The sequence below is a fragment of the Hippocampus comes genome, unplaced genomic scaffold (assembly GCF_001891065.2).
Source record: "Hippocampus comes isolate QL1 unplaced genomic scaffold, H_comes_QL1_v1.1 scaffold99, whole genome shotgun sequence".
Taxonomy (NCBI): domain Eukaryota; kingdom Metazoa; phylum Chordata; class Actinopteri; order Syngnathiformes; family Syngnathidae; genus Hippocampus; species Hippocampus comes.
Genome location: NW_017805134.1, coordinates 1492298 through 1505294, shown reverse-complemented (window position 1 = coordinate 1505294; position 12997 = coordinate 1492298). Strand labels below are relative to the sequence as shown.

Here is a 12997-nt window from a genome sequence, read left to right as displayed (position 1 = left end):
GGGGGGTTCATAAGGTGTGGGGGCTGGGGGGGGCTTAGTGGGAGGGGCACCACGGGTGATGTAAAAAGAAGCTGGTTGACGTGCTAACGTGCTAACAAAGACAGAGCCGATGAGCGGTAAAGTGCGCAACATGGCGGCAGGTCGGGATACAAAAACATCACCATGCAAAACTCCACAACGCTTTGCATGCTTTTTTTTCCACTGTTAGTATTATTTCTTTCATGTTTTTTTTTTTTTACTTCTTATATTTTCACCTTTTGGAGAAGCAGTGATATTGGGGAGCAGATGGGAGGGAGGCGGTCTCGTAGAGAGGAAAGGAGGGGGTGGGGATATCCTGATCCACGCTGTCATCTTTCCAAAAATACCAAGGACACCACTGAGGCTGTGTCTTCAGAATTGTTCACGTAATCCCAATGACTCTCTATTGGTATTTTCATCAAGTGGACCTCGATTAGTTCCTAAATTGTCAACTGAAAATCCCTTTGTAGTCATTCAGGAGTCGGGAATGAGCGAATGTGTCTGAACACCGTCGTTGCGTCATCATGCATCATTCACTCAGTCCCGACTCGCTCGCCACGCGGAGATTTTCAAATAGTGCACCGAGATCAGGGCTCTCAAACTTGCGGCCCACCGGATGAGATTTTTCGGCCCCCTTCTTGGCATCAAAGTCGAATGTTAGTGTGGCCCCACCCCCTGAGCTCGCATAACTCGGGCTCATGACAACACGTTTTGAAGTGGAAGGACAAGATATCCTGTCACCTTGTCCCAGTCATGCCTTTTTTTAAAAAAAAAAACAGGAGACATGGTATACTTCATGCAACTGAGACACACCCAGACTCGATCTCCAGCCATTGCCACATAAATTGAGTTTGAGACCCCTGACCTAGATGGTTCCTAAGCCGAAAATGCCTCTGGAATTAGTAAATGGTTCCGAACACAGCAATGATGTTCAGAGTCATTCACTCATTCCCTGACTCCCAAATCACAATATACCTGTACTGCACACCATTTTGTCGAGGGAACATAGAGTGTTTCGAAAATGTCCACTGAAAATCACTTTGTAGTGATCGGGGAGTCGGTAATGAGTGGTCAATTTTGAACACACTTCTCCTTCCTTCGTGCCGCCATGTTTGCGTTTGTCGAGGGACGATGATGGCGGCGTAGACAAACTAAGACGTCCCGGCGTAACCGACTTGACCGACAACTGTGGAAAAGGAGCGACTTGAGTACCTGACAGGAGGAGAGCGAGCGAGCGAGGAGGCGCGGCCGACACGTTTGGTTTCAACACAACACGATAAAACTTTGGTGCACGCGCAAGTCGGTTTTGGTTTTGGGAATGAAAAGAAAACAGGCTACAAACGCTTTGTTTTGTTTTGTTTTGTTTGCCGCAACAACGTCACACAGCTAAAAGCGCAAAAGACTACACAACATGCAGAAACTGAACAAAAGCGCTGTCTCCCACTTCCTGTTGCCGCCCGAGCCGCTGCGATCCGTGCTAGTGGTAGCATGGCTTGCGATGCCGATGCTGATGCAACGAGGGAGCGATCGCTAGCTGACGTTATTGCTTGAACGCCGAGTGCCGTCTGTGGCATTACGGTGCTTGTTAGGCTAGTTAGCCTTGCTAGCGGCGGCAGGCGGGCCTTAGCATCACAGAACCACAACAATTAGACATGCGCTATGCTAACAAAGCTAATGGTGCCAAGCTTGTATGTTGGGAATTCAAACACCCCGTTTGGAGTGAAAAAAAAAGAAACATAACAAGGCCGCAAACACATTATATTCTTTAAGAGGAAGTTCACTGTGTTTTCTTATCGTTGCACTATGGGGCAAAGTGACCTTAAGTCTCATGTGCGGCTTCACCTTAGTTCACTCTACTACTGAAGAAGGACGGTAGCTTCCTGCTGCGAAACATCTTAAGATGGATTGTGGGCTTTTTCCTTCTCTGTCTGGAATCTTTGATAACATAAACTATGCTAATGCTAAGGCTAGGCTAGAGCAAAGCTAGCACACTGGGCAACTTTGTTGCACTCGTCGAGAAGGCAGCGACAAAGACGGCTCAGGCGATGTCAACAGGAAGTGACGTCAACAGAAAGTGACAAGAGGCAGTCATGTAAAACGAGCACCAAGCGCCACAAAACATGGCTGCAAGACTTAGGTGGGCGGGGCTGCGGTCAAAGGGCGGGGCCGGCCACGCTTGTAATCTAAACTGCATAGATTGACCACCCCGCCATTGACTCCGCCCCGCCCGAGGCCTCTCGTCCTCCCTACTCTTTGCTTGGTGTGTTACCGTGAAAACTTGCCACCTTCAAATGACCCCCCGAGGCCCCCTCCCCGTCACATAAACACCGGATTTTGTTCCAATCAATCGGGTGAACGTGGGTGGAGCGCTGACTGACATGAGTGACCAATGAGGGGTCGTCTCAGAGTCATGAAGGACCCGCGGGATGCTTTGGCTGTGTTGGGAATCCGTCACTCCAAAATATTAGGATTTCGATATTGGGGACCTTGATAGTTCCTAAAATGTCCACTAGAAATCCCTTTGTCGTGACTCGGATGTAGGGAATGATTCCCGATGTAATGATGTTATTACGAGATCAATGTCGCCTTTTGTAATGAATTATGATCAACTAAATAGAGTAACTTTTTATTGTTGTAAATGGAGTAGTTGAGTAAACAAATTGCTCTACTTATATTGAGGATAATTTCACACCACAATTAACAAATCTATTATTTAACGTAACTTTATAATATATTGCGGATGCCAAAAGATGGCGGCAAAGGGCTACATTTGTCAAAATAAAGCTCCTCAACTCACTTCAGCACCAAGGTACCAACAGATGGCGCCAAAGCAATACTGTACTCCTTTTGGCCCGAGTGTGAGTTTTTCAGTGAAAATCGGAGGACAGGTTCAGAAAAAAAAAATGGTGAATGTCAAATGGCTAAAGTAATGATAGCATGCTCGCTAATGACTGGCCCCTCATTCACGATAGCTTGTGCGAAATAGTGACTCGGGAGGGATTCGGAACACAGCCATTGGGCATGTTTGTCTGGGGGCGGGGTCGGAGCGTGGAGGACTATTTGTGCGGGACGGCACCGGTGGACTTTCCCTGGCAGGTGACGCCCACCGTCGCTGTCGCCATCACCGTCCCGTCAACAAAAAAAAAACAAAACTCCAAAACAAAAAAACAAACAAAAAAAAAGGAAAGCGATGCTCCAAAGAAGAAAGAAGCAAAGTAAATTGTGGGCGGCTGGCGAGCTGGTTTACGCGCTCTACACTGACAGCGTGGTGCATTTGAGGGTGTTGCTTTTGGTGGGAATTTGGGACCTCGGCCCACCCCAAGTGTGTCCCGTTTGCTGATTGGTTATCTTCTTGCATTTGTGGTTCAAGTTTTTGGGCTTTTTCTTCTCCAGCTCCCGTCGGTCTGCCGCAGGCGGTCGTCACGGCGGCGATGGCCGTCGTCGCGGCGGCGGTGATGGCCGTCGTCACGGCGACGGGCGTCGTCACGGCGACGGGCGTCCCCGGAAGCTCAGAAGCCCAAAGTCCCGCCGATGGTGGACGCCAGGACCACGCCCAGGATCACGCAGCAGATGATTATCATGATCTTTTTCTGAGGGACGACAATTATTTACGAGGTTATGAAAATGCGCTAGCATAGCAACAGAGCTAACCCAATATAAATCTGTACATTAGTAAATCCTCACTCATCTGGAATTGTTTTGGCTGTGTTTGAGGTTCGATTGAGGGTATGGGAGCAAGGTTCTGGGTATGATTGCAGTTCTATTTGTGATTCAAAAATCCCGTTTTAGTCCTGGTACCAGTTTTGATGATGGTTTGGTTTACCTTGCGAGCTTGGCTCTGATACTTGACGGCCTTCTTGGTGTCGGACACGGCTCGCTCCACGTAGTCGACGGAGTGCTCCACGTTGTATTCGATTCTGTCGATCATCTCGCCCTGAAAACCAGCACAGCACAGGTGAAGGACCGGTGGACCCCAGTGGGTCGAATACTTGGATGCTACGGCGCCGTACTGCATACCTGACTCTCCACCAGCATGGCCATGTCCACAAACATGTCATGAAGCTCCCGGATGCTGTTCTCCAACTTGATGATCTCGGTGTGCCGGGTCTCAATCTCGTTCAGGGCCTGTTTGGTCATCTGGGAATCCATCTTGATCTGACAAGTCATTGACAAGTCGGGAACAGCTCATTCACAAGTCACTGGCACGTCTGTGACAAGTCATTGACAGGTCGGAATCAAGTCATTGGTCGGGCCGTGACAAGTCTGTGACAGGTTTGTGACAAGTCATTGACAGGTGCGGAACAAGTCATGACAGGTCCAGATGAGGTAGTTAGCGGCGATCTTTGTCATTGACGGGTCTCTGAGAAGTCATTTACAGAGGTGACGTAACCTGGCCTTGGAGAGCTGCTAAGATGAAGGGGGCGGGACAATACCAAGCGTCCCCCCTCCCCCTTCAAATTAAAAGCTCTTGCGGGCGGCATCATTTGACAGAGGTCGTGTGACAGAGGCCGTGTTCACTTGATGTGTCAGCGCACCCGCCAGACGGCGGCCATCTTGGCCGGCGACCATCTTGGCCGGTGGCCATGTTGGCTAGCACAGGTGCGGTGCTTACATCATCGGTGAAGATGGCCAGCTTGCCACTCTCCAACATGTCTTCCAGCTCCTCGTTGGTAGTGGTTCTTCCGGCTACATATGCGCGCGCGCACACACACACACACACACACACACACACACACACACACACAGACACACAGTTGTTAGCACACCCAAGTTGTTGTCTTTATTGCGTGTGTGTATGATCGTGCGTGTGTGTGAGACACATGTGCCACATACTGATCTCCAGCTGCCTCTGGATGCGGTCCTTGCAGCGGTCTCGATATTTGGACTGCGTGGTGTTGTACTCGGTCATCACCTCCACAAACTTGCGGGACAGTGTCGAGTGCTGCGGGACGACACCGGAAAACAACTTCACAACGGCTGTGATGCGGCGGAGGCTCTAGTGTTTTTTTTTTTGCGACAGTTACGATGTGAGCCTCCAGTGGGGACTTAGCCAACATTTTGATGCCCCTCTTTTAAATCTTTTTTGCATTCCTAAAGGATGATCCCATGCGTGGTTGGGGCCTGTGTCCATCTTGGGGGATGAATATGCTAGTCTAGTCCTATGGTAGCGTTGTTGCCCCAACTAATGAAAGCTTTGCTGTCCCTGACCACTCCCCCGCTGGCATAGGGTGCCTTACCTGCGTCTTACGGATCCTGAGGTCCGCCGAGGATCTGTTGAGACCTTCTTCCTGCTCGATGCTCTGCTCGATTGCTGCAGGGAGACACACGGGCCAGTGCTTTTATTGTGAAAACCCAAAGAATGCCTCACTTCCTGGCCAGAGTTTACCTTTTAATTTTGAACGAACTTTATTGGCGGTCTTCTTGATGTCGGCCGTCAGATCCTCCAACTCCTGTTTGGTCTCTGTGGGTCACATGACAACACGCTGCGGCTCATTCCTGTCGGCACTCCCATTAGCAACATGCCAACTAGTGTGTGTGTGTGTGTGTGTGTGTGTGTGTGTGTGTGTGTGTGTGTGACTATGAAGATGTTGTGTCGCCACAGGAACCACCTTTCCCATCATGCATCGCCTCAAAGGTCGTTGGAAGGGGGTCAAAGGTCATGTTAGTGACAGGCGGGGTTTGGCCAGACAAAACTCACGTGCGCTTAAGCGAGTGGAAGCGCCGGACGCAGACGACTGGCGAGGTCGGCATGCAACATGCAAACGCAAACATGGCTGACAGGAAGCAAGGGAGGGATTGACAAACAAGAAAAAAAAAACAAAACTAAATCAATCAGCAGTGATCACATGTGGACATCAAAATTGGTGACATTGATGCGGAAATGGTGAAATTCTGCGTCGGGCAATGATGTCATGCACGGCGCTCCAAAACTGTTTTGACACTTGACTCATGAGGCAACTCTGCAGTGCACCGTATCAAAATCCCAATCTAGTCCGCTACGTAGTCACGAGTCCGCTATGTAGTCCACTATATGCAAATGCATATATCGCAGGGCTGACGAAATGAACGCAAATTCGCCTTAACGTCACTCAACGTCCAATTAACGAGCGCCGCGCCTCCCCTGCTTTGAGAGCGCAGAGCAAGTAGGCTGGCGCTCTCAAAATTTTTGGGGAAGTAAATATCGTCCGGCGTGTATGTAGCGGTTCGTTTTATCGCCAGAGTAGCAAGGCGGGAGGAGGTAAAATTTTAGGGATACGAGGCAATGCTCCTCAAGCTCCTCGCTTCATGGAGACGTCAACTAACGATGGCGTCAAGTCATTGCCGTGCTCAAGAAATAAAGCCTCTGCGTGGCTGCATGACTAGTATCAGCACAAATGTCCACTCTGTTCTTCATGTCCCAACTGCGATTCAATTAAAGTCAAAGATAACGACAACAACTGTCACTCAAAACAACCTTGCAGATTCACGGACAATGTCAGGAGTCTCTCGAGCACTTTCCGCAACATTCCTGGGCATTCGATGACGTGGAAACCCATTTTCAGTTTGGTAAACGTAGATGATGCGCGCATTGTTGATGCTGAAAAAAACGACGCGTTACATTAATATGTACGCAAGTCAATTAAGTGTAAAGGATTGCGAAAATGCCTTTAAGACGCTAACGTCAGATAGAAAGCAACTTTCCGATCCTGACGGCATGACAGAGTGGGATGAAGATGTTCCAAAGTGGTCCGATGTTCATCTTGTTTCCCACGGGAGTGACACTAACACTAATGCAAATGAACACTCGGTAGCTTGAACCCTGTACCGCCATGCTAACGAAGATTACAATTAGCTTACTTTCGTCAGGGTTGGGCGCTGCCAAGATGGCGCTGTGCTGCTTCTTCACCTGCTCCACATCCTCGGACAACTTCTCGATGCAGCCGCGTATCTCCTCCACCTTCATATGTGAGCACGCACGCACACACACACACACACACACACACACACACACACACTTCCTGTCACAACACGCCAACACTAGATGGATACGTTTCTGTATTTGTGTGAACGTGTTACATGTGCATATGTTTGCTTGTATCGTACGTGTGTGTGTTTGTGTACGTGTGAGTATCTGCGTGTGTGTGATTATTTGCAAGTGTGTTTGCACGTGTGTGTGTGTGCACTGTCCGTGTGCATTGGCTTGAATGTGTGCATGGGTGTGTATATGCATGCGCGCGTACACGTGTCCATGTGCACTTGTGTCGCTCGTGTGCGTTTGTGAGACATACGTTACCTGCTCAAAGAACTCGTCCATGAAGTGGTCTCGATCCACCTGCACCACCTCTTCATCATCATCACTGTCCTTAGCCTGCAGTACAAGCACACGACGTCACACGACGGCACCCGGCGACACATAAAATCCCACGTCGCACAATGTCACATGGTAGCAACCGTATCCACATGCTTGTCACACAACGGCACGCACGCAGCACGACACAATCTCGCACACCCACGTGCAATGGCGCACTGCCAGACACATTACGAAATGTCACACAGTGACACACAACCCCAGACGGGGCCCATCCAATGTCACACAGCCACACGCAGTGTCACACAACATCACACACACACCCGTTGTACAAAGCACCCGACAATGTCACACCGCTGCACACATTACACGTCGCGACTTCACATTTTTTTTGAATTGCCACTGTAAAGCATCTTCTTCTTACTTTGTGTGTACGGCTTCAACTTGCTGCCGTCACGCACGTTTCCGCCGCCGTGTCCGGTCAAGTAAATATGCTCACAGCTGCTCACTGTACTGTCACAATCTTCCATCATATAATAACACAGCCGAAATGTATATTGCCCTTTGGAAGGTCATCAAAGACTAAAAATAAATCAATAAATAAGACCAACGAAGCAGTACCGGGCCGGAGACCGATGATTGGGGACCACTGCACGAAGACACGCCCCCGAGAGCAAACATGGCCAGCAAGTCTGGCCCAGCTGATAAGCGCACGCACACACACACACACACACACACCCACACACACACACACAATGATGTGATGTGAAGGTCCAGAATACCCTTCACAATAAAAGCTTCTGGAAGCAGATGCACTTCAGTGACTGTCACCATGGTAACTTGTAAACTTCCTGTGTGCACAACCTCATGTCAAACCCACTCACGACACAAAACCACACAGAACGCTCGACACACAGGCACGCACACGCCGAGCAGTGCAAATAAATGTGTACTGTATGATGAGAAGCGAAGTGGGATAGGGAGGGGTGGAGCAGGGGTCACAGAGTGAAAGTGGGAAGGGAACGGATGGGAGGACGTGGGGGAGGGGAAGGCAGGATGCTAGGATGGAGTCAGCTGCATTTACTGGAGGCTGGGTTGCTGCTACAAAATGTCGACTCCCTCTCTTTGAAACACAGCACTTCTCCACATCGCGCTTTTTACTTTATTCTTTCCTTCACTCTACCAAGGAAGGGGTGTAGGGAGGGGGCGGGGGGCAAATTACAGACTCCAGGCCACTGACAGCGGGAGGGGGCGGGCTTCTCCATCCTTTAATCCGCCCCACCAAGAATTTATGAAGGAATATTTGTTGCATTAATTTGGCTATTCATTGTATTCATGAATTACTTTGTATTACTCTCAGTAAGCAATTAATCAACAAACAAAAAAATGTGAGTAAATGTAACGCTTTTTCCAAATATATTAAATGTATTTTTATTACAAAAATGAGGGTATTTTTTTAATTTATAATTTACCACTGTGTGAGCTGCCTTCTGGGTTTTGTGTCTTTGGGGGTTGGTGTCAAACTGGCAGCCCAGGGACCAGTTTTGGCCCACGACATTATTAACGTGGCCCAGGAAGGCAAAACTTGTGAATAGACTCGATGCTTCATGGAAACGATCTTCACTTTAATCAACATTAAGACTGGCGGTTGATAAAACTCAATCATTTACTGTCTTTTGATTTTAAAATGAGCTATCCATCAATTTGTTGTGATCATTTAAGGTGTTTATATGGGTTCACGGTCATAACGGCCCCCCGAGGGACACCCTAACTATGACGTGGCCCGCCCCCTAAACCGAAGTTGGACACCCCCGGTGTAGCCATCAAATGTTAGCCACTCGCCGTTAGCGATGCTTCGGCCACCATCTTGAAAATCATACACCGTGAATGCAACAACATCAAGGTTCACCTTCAGCCTTTGACCTCTGGGAACGAAAATGTTCATTCACAAGGACACACGCGCACACATGGCTTCGGGTTAGAGACACATACAGGCACACTCGTGTGCGCACAAAGTGACTAACTACAAATGACTTGACATAGCGGCCACAGATAGTTCCTAAAATGTCCGCTGAAAATGCCTTTGTAGTGATGATTGCGAGCGCAGCGGCTGTCATGACTGCTCATCCCCGCCCGATTCACTATATACAGAATTTTATACAGTTGATTCGAAAGTTGAAATGACACATTGAATCCGCCCAAATGAGTATATCAGGATTTTTAGATTGTGAAATACTGTATCATGTAATTGAGTGAAATGATTAATCGAATCATCCTGAATCACGACGGAGACAATTCATTGGTCGAGGACAGTGTAGTTGCCTCTTGGGTCAAATGAAAAATAATTTTGGGAGACGACTCGGAATTACCGTAACATCTATGCTAATGTCTGGTATATGATATTTTCCATTACCTGTTAGCATGGAGCTAGTGGACATTTGTGATAATGTGATTTGCTTGAACATTTTGCTGTTGAAATCAACAATGTTGAATTGTCTTTTGTTTCTTGTGTGTGTGTTTTTTTTTTACAGTCATCTTCAACTGGGAGTGATGAATTAACATCTTCAAGCACACACGCTTGGCCTCGCACTTGGACTCGTGATCAAATGTGAGAGGATCTTCTTTTCCTTTCAGCAAAGTGACGTTACAAGACAGCAAAAGTGCAAGAAGAGGTATGAAAGAGCACTTGAAAACTTGGGATTGCATATACCGGCCTTTTTTCAAGGTACCGCGTACTTTTGAAGGGTGCCGATACCAGTCACTGATACGTAAAGAAAAAAAAATCCATATATATTGGGCAATTGAATTCACATTGGTATCCTTGGAGTGGAAGTACAAGTTGGCCAGTTGGGGGAGCTAAAGCGCCATTAAGGTGGTTTCGTAACCGCCCCAACATACACCACCGAAGCAGAAGGAAGGAAGGACAGCATGTAAGGTACAGTTGTTTTTTTGTGTGTAGGTTTGGGGAGCAAATGTGTTTTCATGCAATACGACAGAAAAAATAATAATTTTGATATTTTTGGGGGTGGTGGTGGAATGGATCAATTGCATTTGCACTCATTTCAATGAGAAAAGATGACTTGATAAAGTAGTATGTCGCAACTGTATTGCGCGGAGGCGTTTCTCTTGGCGGCATTTGCTTTTGGGATTGTGTGCTGGCCATGAGTCAAAAGGCACTGTATGTCTGGTCGCCACTTGAGGAAAACATGGCAATCACCCCTGTCATTCTTAGCACGTGCACGGGCCTCCAGAATGATTGGCAGCCCCGGTTCAAATGGGATCTTAAGCTTCTAATAAATTCACTTATCGTCTAAATCATGGGAAAAAAAAGAGCAAGATCCAACCTTGAAACAACGATACAGTGGGGGAAAAAATTGCTACACGAAAAATAAATAATTCTTGGACATCAAATGCTGTGGCAGCCCTGATGTGACAACTTTGTGCAAACCTCTTTTGGCAACAAGAGAGCAGCTCATCTTGTGCTTGCATGTTTCACACAACGAGAAAATACAGTAAGAGTGACACTCAACCCTTTGGCTTTGCATAAGTGGTCCGGATCATCCAGCCACCTGACTTCTCTCATTTGGAGCCCCCTTCTGCAGCTTTTCAATGGGCTTGAGGTCTGGGGACTGACATGGGCATGGGAAGAGCTCAAGCAGCCACGCTTCAAATCCTTTTCCCCCCGAAAGTTATTGATGATTTCAAAATTCAAGTTCATAAGAAGGGAACCCTTACTGACTGTCGCAAACGGTGGCGACCCGCTGAAATTGGCTTCATGCGTCAAGCGTAAGATGGACAGAGACAGCATCATCAAAAACGGGACTTGCACAATTTCCTTGGCTTTCCCTTCCAACTCTGCAGATGCAAGCGCAACAAGAAGCCAAGCTCCTCACTCAACCTGATACACGCTCGCCTTTGTGCCATGGGAACAACCCTCGTGTTGCTGTTACTTTCAGCGGGGATCCGCTTCAAAAACGCAGCCGCACCGCACTTCTGACAAGTGGACTCGCTCCATGTTTGCCTTTCCGAGCTCGAGTGCACAAAAGAATGGAGGCAAGGTGCTGTCAAAACGTCTAAACGGGATCAATTTCATATTCTCACATGGAATGGGCAGATCACCTTTGACAAACGTCCAGCCATCCTCATTGGATTGATATGCAATTTCGCAAGAAACGGGAAGTTCACACGCACACACACACACACACACACACACACACACACACACACAAATGATGCGGCTGTCCCCATGCAGACCCGCCACCTTCATTTTGCACACCTATGCCTCGCATACATGTGGATAGATGGATGGACGGATGGATATAGGTGTATAGACAGAAGGCTGGACAGACGGACTGATGGATAGATGGATAGTTTATAGGTGCTGCAGCGTGTGCCCCCCCCCATTTCCCCCGCCCGCAGGAAGCATCAGCTGTTCAATGGTGGAAAGAAGGAAGCTTGCGTGCGCGTGGCAGCTCCTCAAATGGGTGAGGCTGGAAGAATGAGACCTCCCCCAAGGCCACCGTGACCCACTGACGTGGCTTGGATGGCTTGGGGGGCGGCGGGGGTGTTTTGTAGGGGTGCTGGTTAAAAAAAAAAAAAAATCTCTGCAATTTCTTCTCCTCCAGCAGGTCATCGCGCGCGCGCACGAGGAGCCCATCTCTTTGGCCTCCTCGTGCGCGCGCCCGAGGCCTCTGCGTCGAAGCCCGCGAAAAACGGCAAAATGTCACGGACGCGCCTCGCTCACGCACACGCGGGGGACTATCAATCACGTGACGGCGGCACGTCTTCATCTCTTTGCATGTACACGCGCGCCAGCCCGCCCGCCCGCGCGCGCACGCACGGAGGCCGCACGAGGAGGTAGAAGAGGAAGGAGATTGGAGAAAATGTCAGCTTACGCTCCGCAGTTCCGCTGTACGATCCTTCATGGCTGCTCGACGACCACGTACGCGGCGGGTCCGGGGGCCGGGGGGGGGAGGGGGTCTCGAAGATGAACAATATTACACGGCTCGTCCGGGAGGGAGGGAGGTGGGGGTCGGGGTCTCTGTCGTCGTTTTCCCGCCGCAAAATTCCCCCTTTGCGATGTGTCGCTAATGAAGAGTAGAGTGAGAGGAAGAGCGAGAGAGGCGTCTTGTTTGTCCGCTTGTTCTTTTTGGCGGCCCCCCTCGTGTGGTTTGGAACACAGCTGCCCCCCCGGCGGTCTCTTCCTCCTCGTCCTCCTCTTCCTCCTCGGTGCGGTCACAGTGTGGGCCGCAACGCAGCAGCGGGACGAGCGACTGGGGGAGGGGCGGCGAGGAGGAGGAGAGAGAGGGAGGAAGAAGAGAAAGTGGTACTGATGCTGCAGAAAAAGAGGGGGAGGGGCGAGGGTTGCGGAGGGGAGGTGCCCACTGCGCACGCGCCCAAAAGGCCCGAAAGCAACGCCACTGCCCCCGTGCGGCCATAAGGAGAACTTTTCAGGTGTGTCCGCACATGCTGATGCCGATACAGTACTCTGCTGCCCTGACAAACGTCTGGGATTCGCGCCAATTGAGTCATACCAATACCAATTCCAGTCAAGTTGGGACGTTGTGTTAAACAGAAATTAAAAACAGAATTCAACGATTTGCAAATCATGTTCAGACTATATTGAATGCACTGGAAAGACAAGACATTGAATGTTCAAACTGATACTTTATTGTTTCAGCAAGTGGTCAT

At 49.1% G+C, this 12997-nt stretch overlaps 1 protein-coding gene and 1 long non-coding RNA gene across 2 annotated transcripts in view; one reads left to right on the top strand and one right to left on the bottom strand.

Annotated features, from left to right (window-relative positions):
• The window catches only part of LOC109513766 (uncharacterized), a 13230-nt gene extending 3150 nt beyond the window's left edge, over positions 1–10080 (top strand). Inside the window, exon 2 of the long non-coding RNA XR_002167852.1 lies at positions 9838–10080. This is a non-coding gene — a long non-coding RNA (uncharacterized LOC109513766). The remainder of the gene's footprint in view (positions 1–9837) is intronic.
• On the bottom strand, positions 214–12883 carry stx1b (syntaxin 1B). The gene is made up of 10 exons (XM_019866380.1): positions 12202–12883; positions 7292–7366; positions 6856–6955; positions 5405–5479; positions 5256–5329; positions 4852–4960; positions 4631–4704; positions 4036–4173; positions 3842–3952; positions 214–3608 (listed from the first exon to the last, which is right to left on the bottom strand). The coding sequence occupies exons 1-10, from the start codon at positions 12229–12231 to the stop codon at positions 3528–3530; spliced, it is 867 nt and encodes a 288-aa protein (XP_019721939.1). The 5' UTR covers positions 12232–12883; the 3' UTR covers positions 214–3527.
• Between the last annotated feature and the right edge of the window lie 114 nt (positions 12884–12997).

What these genes read in the sequence shown, in the direction of transcription:
- stx1b (XM_019866380.1), bottom strand. Translation starts at nt 12,231, where the DNA reads ATGAAGGATCGTACAGCGGAACTGCGGAGC. An exon ending in AGTTCGTTCAAAATTAAAAG is followed by an intron (nt 5,330 to 5,404) that starts GTAAACTCTGGC and finishes GTCTCCCTGCAG; the next exon opens with CAATCGAGCAGAGCATCGAG. An exon ending in TGGCCATCTTCACCGATGAT is followed by an intron (nt 4,174 to 4,630) that starts GTAAGCACCGCA and finishes ATGACTTGTCAG; the next exon opens with ATCAAGATGGATTCCCAGAT.